Source organism: Podospora anserina, chromosome 3, assembly GCF_000226545.1.
Source record: "Podospora anserina S mat+ genomic DNA chromosome 3, supercontig 2".
NCBI classification, from domain to species: Eukaryota; Fungi; Ascomycota; class Sordariomycetes; order Sordariales; family Podosporaceae; genus Podospora; species Podospora anserina.
In genome coordinates this window covers 1,120,779-1,126,425 of record NW_001914856.1, presented here as the reverse complement: position 1 = coordinate 1,126,425, position 5,647 = coordinate 1,120,779, and the positions used below count along the sequence as shown (strand labels likewise).

General features: G+C 51.4%; 2 protein-coding genes across 2 annotated transcripts in view; both read right to left on the bottom strand.

Annotated features, from left to right (window-relative positions):
• Positions 1–1,681: 1,681 nt before the first annotated feature.
• On the bottom strand, positions 1,682–4,025 carry PODANS_3_5080 (uncharacterized protein; the record flags this gene model as incomplete). Its single annotated transcript, XM_001909262.1, has 3 exons — positions 1,682–1,980; positions 2,061–2,328; positions 2,382–4,025. 3 exons carry the CDS (start codon positions 4,023–4,025, stop codon positions 1,682–1,684), a joined length of 2,211 nt encoding a protein of 736 aa, XP_001909297.1.
• Positions 4,026–5,642: 1,617 nt separating this feature from the next.
• PODANS_3_5070 (uncharacterized protein) overlaps positions 5,643–5,647 on the bottom strand; it is a gene marked incomplete at both ends in the record, with an annotated part of 1,058 nt that continues 1,053 nt past the window's right edge. The window contains one exon of the mRNA XM_001909261.1: positions 5,643–5,645. Coding sequence (XP_001909296.1) covers positions 5,643–5,645 — 3 coding nt within the window. The remainder of the gene's footprint in view (positions 5,646–5,647) is intronic.

Below are 5,647 nucleotides of genomic sequence, written 5' to 3'. Positions count from 1 at the left end.
CGTGAGGAGAATGGGAAGACCGGAGGAAAAGTCAGTCCACGCCTTTTCTAGAGGGAAGAAGGCACACTTACATATTCCAAGATGGATATCTTCCACTTGATGAGGTAAATAACTCGCCGTGCGAGGTAGCTTTCACCCAATGAATTGAGAGAAAGGGCGGCGCAATGAAGTGATAGATGTTGGGAATGACACGACTGATCAGGACAACCCTTCGCCGGTGGGCTGCTCGTCGTTCAACTGAGGAAACAGACGAGAGGATGTCGGGCTATTGAGGTCCTTTTCTAAGGTGAAAGCCGTGATCCAAGCAGCTGTCGGGATGATGAGATAATACTCGCTTGCTCGAATGTAGATGAAGCGCGGTGTTCTGGTAGGATGTAGGATGAAGAGGTCTAGTCAACCTGCGACTGGTGGTGACGGCACACACCAACAGATGAGAGCCTCGCGCGGTCAGGTGTGAGCAAGTCGAGGAGGGTAATGGTGTAAGTGAGTCGTCGCTAAGGCTGAAGCTGACCGAGATGGAAGACTGATGTGATGTAGACGCAAGTAGATGCTGTCTTCAATGTGAAGGTCGTTGGTGGTGAAAGTTGCGGTCGAAGCTGTCAAGACATCTCCTCCAGGCTGTCGTAGCGTGTTGGCAGAAAAAAACTTTCATCCCCCCAATGGGGGCCTTGAATTACCTCTCCCCTTCGATGTCCCTGCCCCGTCGTCGTCCCATTACCCGACGATGCTGCTGCCAATTGCTCCCAGCACCGACAACCCTCCGCTGCCAGTTGCTCCCAACACCGCCAACCCTCCACCCACCACTCGACGCCGACATCAACAATACCTCCCAACCACCCCATCAATCCCTAATGTCTTCCATCATCCCCCTACTGTCCCAATGACTCCTCCATCCTGCTCCCCCATATCACCCACCGCCACCCATCCATCTCACTCGAGATCCAACAACAACAGCACTGCAAAGAAAAGCCCACATACCTCCTACTACGCTCCATGATATCAATATATCTCTTCAATTCCGTAATCTTCAAACGTTCGTTATCAAAACAACACAAAAACAATATCAAGAAGGTTCAGCCTCGCAGTCAGCTCTTCCCAAATGTCGTTCAAGAAAGCCAGCAGCGCCCCACAATTTTTCTCTGTGTCCAGCGTGGCGCGCGCCGCCGACGCGACGAGGCACAGACGCCGCCAAGAAAAACCTTTTTTATCTGATAAGCCTTTCTGTTGCACCTGAAAGGGTTAGGGTTCTTGCCATTCCCACACCCAACACCTGTGTAATCACGGTTAACTTATACCTTTCAAAAAGAGAAATATACCTCGAAAGATGGCCTTTTGACTTTCTTTTGCAGCACCAGTGATTTCATCCACAGCTTGCCAAAAACACCCGTCCAACATCACCACGCATGATTGCAAAACACACAAAACCACCACATCATAAAAAACACAACAGACGACTCAATACTAGATCCAGTATACACTTAATCCCAAATATTACCCTCGCTGTACTAGCAAACACCACCTTCCACATCCCTCCTACCCCCATCCGTTAAAACCAAACTTGCCTACGCTGCGGTTATCCACCACCCCAGCCACTCCTCGCTCTCTGATGGAGGGGAAAAAAACCAAGAGAAAAAAAAGAAAAAAAAGACAAAAAGAAAAAAAAGAAAAAAAACCAACCCCCTCACCCCCTCCTATTCCCCTCATCCTCCGTCGTCTCCCCCCCGTGAAGCTTCCTCGCCTGCTCAGCAATAAACCGCAGCACATCCTTAAAATGCCTATCCATCATCGGCGCCAACCCATTCACCTCGCTCCTGATGGCATTCCCGAACCGCCTCTTCATCACCTTCCTAGTAAGATCCGGGTCCGACCAGCAGGCGTGGTCGTTGGCAACATAGACCTGTGAGTTGTCCTTGTACCATGACGACAAGTCCTCGTCCACGTCCGACTTGACAGGCCGGAGACTGCCGTCCACAAAGTTTACTATGCCAGCGATTCGGTTGCGGACGTCTGTATCAGAGTTAGCAGTGTGGTAGTCGTGAGATATGGAGGGGAATACTCACTTCTGTTGATCAACAGGACCTTGATCCCGAGGTAGGCATTACCCACCCCCATCAGGTAGATCTCGTCTGCCCCGTCGTAGAGCTGGAGGTAGTTGTCCCAGATGTAACACATCAGCTCTTGAAGATGCATTTGGAGAGTCTTCTCGTCCATTCTCGGCGTGAAGTGCTCCGTGTCGTCTGTTCGGGTAATGTAGTGGGGGACGTTGATATCAATCACCCCAAAGTCATTGTTGCAAGCCCAGTCAATGTACTTGGCCACACCATCAGACTGCACAAAGTTAGTCATCTCTCCAGGTTGCTACAAGATACAGGCAAACTCACGACCCAAGAATTGTGTGGCTCGAGAGAGTTATCAAGGGGATCCGGCTGCCCATGCAGCTCGGGAGGGTCATGTACAATCAACAGCAGCTTCTTCGCGGACTGCACGCCCTTCGTCACCAACACTTGGTTCTCAAATGACCTAAAGATGATGTCTCGTTGGATATACAACGGGAGCATGCCGTACTTGGATAACTTCTCTTTTTGTGATGATCTGATCACGTCGTGCAGGCGAGACGAGTCGTTCTTGGTCATCTCTGTAACGTCGATGATGCCCGGCCGCATGCACTCCCAATAGGGAGCCTGGTAAGCTTGGACCTTGGCCAGGACTTTGCTGGCTTCCTTGCTGATTCTTGGAATCTGCATCTGCGGGGGTGGTTCGCCCATGAGGGTTTGAGCGACAGCCAGGGCCGATTTGGAGATGGCAATCAGATTGTAACCACCCTCCAAACAAACGGCAACCTTGCCGCCCGCCAGAGACATCAACATGTGTGTCATGTGAGCGTAACAGGCAGGCGACACGAAGCAAGCGCCGAGCTCATCTCCGGCGGCAGCATCGAAACCGGCAGAAATGATAACCAGGTCGGGGTTGAACTCGTGGCCAATTGGCATAACAATCTTTTGGAATGCCGCCATGTACTCGCCATCGCCCATGCCCTGGTCGTGCCACGCGATGTTGATGTTCTTGCCGAGCCCGTTTCCAGCACCGCATTGCTCCATCCCGCCATCCGGAATCATGGGGTTATCAGGCTTTCCTGGGTAAAAGTCTCCGTTCTTGTAAACATGCAAAGATATGTAGAGAATGTTGGGATCCTCGTAAAACATGTTCTGAATGCCGTTGCCGTGGTGGACATCCCAATCGAGAATCATGACGCGGCGGCAAATGTCGGGGTACTCCTTCTGGCAGACTTTGGCCGCAATCGGTACGTTGTTGAACAAACAGAAACCCATAGGCTGGTCGTACTCGGCGTGATGTCCTGGTGGTCGGATAACAGCGAAGGCATTCTTGACGGTGCCGGTAACGACAGCCTTGCAGGTTTCGATGGCACCACCGGCCGAGATCAGAGAGGCCTCGTATGTCATACTACCAACATAGAGGGACTCACGACCTTGGTCCATCATGGCTGAGATATCGCGGAGTTCGTGCGTGGTCTTGGTGGACAGAGCCTTGACCCAGTTGAAATGTTCGACTCTATGAACAGTACGGATCTCTTCTTCTGTCGCTTCCCTTGCAGGAATCCTCCACATGTAGCTGGTTGGTCTGTTGTTAATGACATCGATGAGCTCGGCATCTGTTCCCGTAAACAGGAGACCGTGCTTTTTGAAGATCCTCATAATGACCTCGATACGCGATGGGTCTTCTGGGTGGTGAGGGTTTGGCCCGAAATCCGCGTTGGCATGGAGCTTCATGCGGTCATCGTAACAGCAACCGGTTGGTAGGATCCCTTTTCGTCGGAAACGTTCAGGATAGCCAGGCTCGCCACTCTTGGAAGATGTCCCTTCGGCACTGCTGTCGGCGCTGTGGCCGTTTGGTGTCTCCAGAGAGCTCCCTCCCGACTTGGACGTTGGTTCTGAGTAGCCATTGGCGGACTGTATAGAAGGCGCATCCGCGGTCCCATCCATCACAACATCTTGGTCAACGTCCATGATGCCGCGAGGACCTGGCCAGCAAATGGAAGAGGCGAAGCGAAGGTGTTGTAAACTTGGCAAGTTTGTCTGGCTTTTGTTAGCGACGAGTCTTGAAGATAAACAGAGGTAGTGTCGAGGAAGGTGGAAAAGATAGGTGCCAAGGGCAAACAAGGCAGAAGGCTTGAGGATATGAGCTAGGCAGAGGAGCAAGGATATAGGGCTATGATAACCACAGTGCCCAGCTACGTGACCCGTTTCAAGTGCGTGAGATGAAATGGTCAAAGACTGGTCGGAGATGAGACGACTGGAGGCTGGCACTTGCAGCAGTCTCCCGGTCATGCCCCAAACAAACGATGCTTGCCTTACCAGATTCTAGGTAGTAGAAAATGCAAAGAAATCTCTGTTCGAGGCGATTTCCAGAATACACGTGTAGTGTAGTAACTACTAATAGTGTCGGATATTGGCTGGAAAGCCGTCGGGTGTTTGATGTTGACGGGTACGTCGAGAAGGGGATGGATCTGATATGAGACGGGATGCTGCTTGGATCTGCCAGTTGCTGCGGTGCGAAACTCCTCGCACAGAGCTCTGAGCAGGCCTCAGAAAATAACAGAATGCTAGAGACACGTACCTCGCTGAAATAATGGGATAACTGAGCTATGAAGAGCGCGGCGCATGCCTTGTGTGGGTGGTCGTGGGTGATGATGAGTGTGGTTTTGGGGTATTGTTTGGTTTCTGGAGTAAGTGGCTTAGTGACCGCTGAAGACCACTGGACCGCCTGCCACTGAGAGTCGCTACAGCCCCACCACAGAATAATGAGCAAAGCTGGAGCAAAGGCAGTTGAGGAAACCAGTCCTTTCTGTTCTTTATCGACAAAAATCACCATTTTGATCAAACTAAAAAATCTCCATGATAGACACCTTAACCAATCTATTGCACTGCAGGGTTCACTGTAGGGAAAGAGCGAGCTCTCAAATTTGGCTTTTATGGCCTCCTATGGTGGGGCCGCCACAGGTTCACCACACATTGCGAAGTGGCCAACACAGATGCTATCGCCGAGTAACTGAAATCATGATTTTCTTGGGTTTTCTGGGTTCATTGTGTGTTAAGATATATTCTATCACTTCACTGAAAGCACCAGATACCCCATCAACAACTCGACTGAAGCTGATCACCAAGAGACCAACGAATCTCGTCCTGTTCTATAACCCCAGCTACACCAATCCATTCTCAATCCGTACCCGCAACCAGTCTGCCAACCCTGACGCCCCCAATAAGAAAAATCCCACTGCCACGTATATATCGCCCGGAATAAGGCCCCTCCCTCCCCCCATCAGCACCATGAACCACCCTCAGCTCCTCACTCTCCTCCATCTCATGATCAAGCACACCTCCGTACCTCCCAGGGAACCCCTCCACCGGAAAAGGCGACCTCTCCATCCCCATCATCTTCTCCCTCTCATGCCTCACACTCAAGACGGCCATGCTCAACGCCTCGGTAGTATCCTCAATCCTGTTGTTGTCAACACTCATCCCACAGCATCACTCTAAAGATCAACTCACCAAGGCTCACTCAACCTAATCCACCTAACCAGGGGGGGCGGGGCCGGGGTCCGCCCCATTTTCCACAAAAACAACCTAAT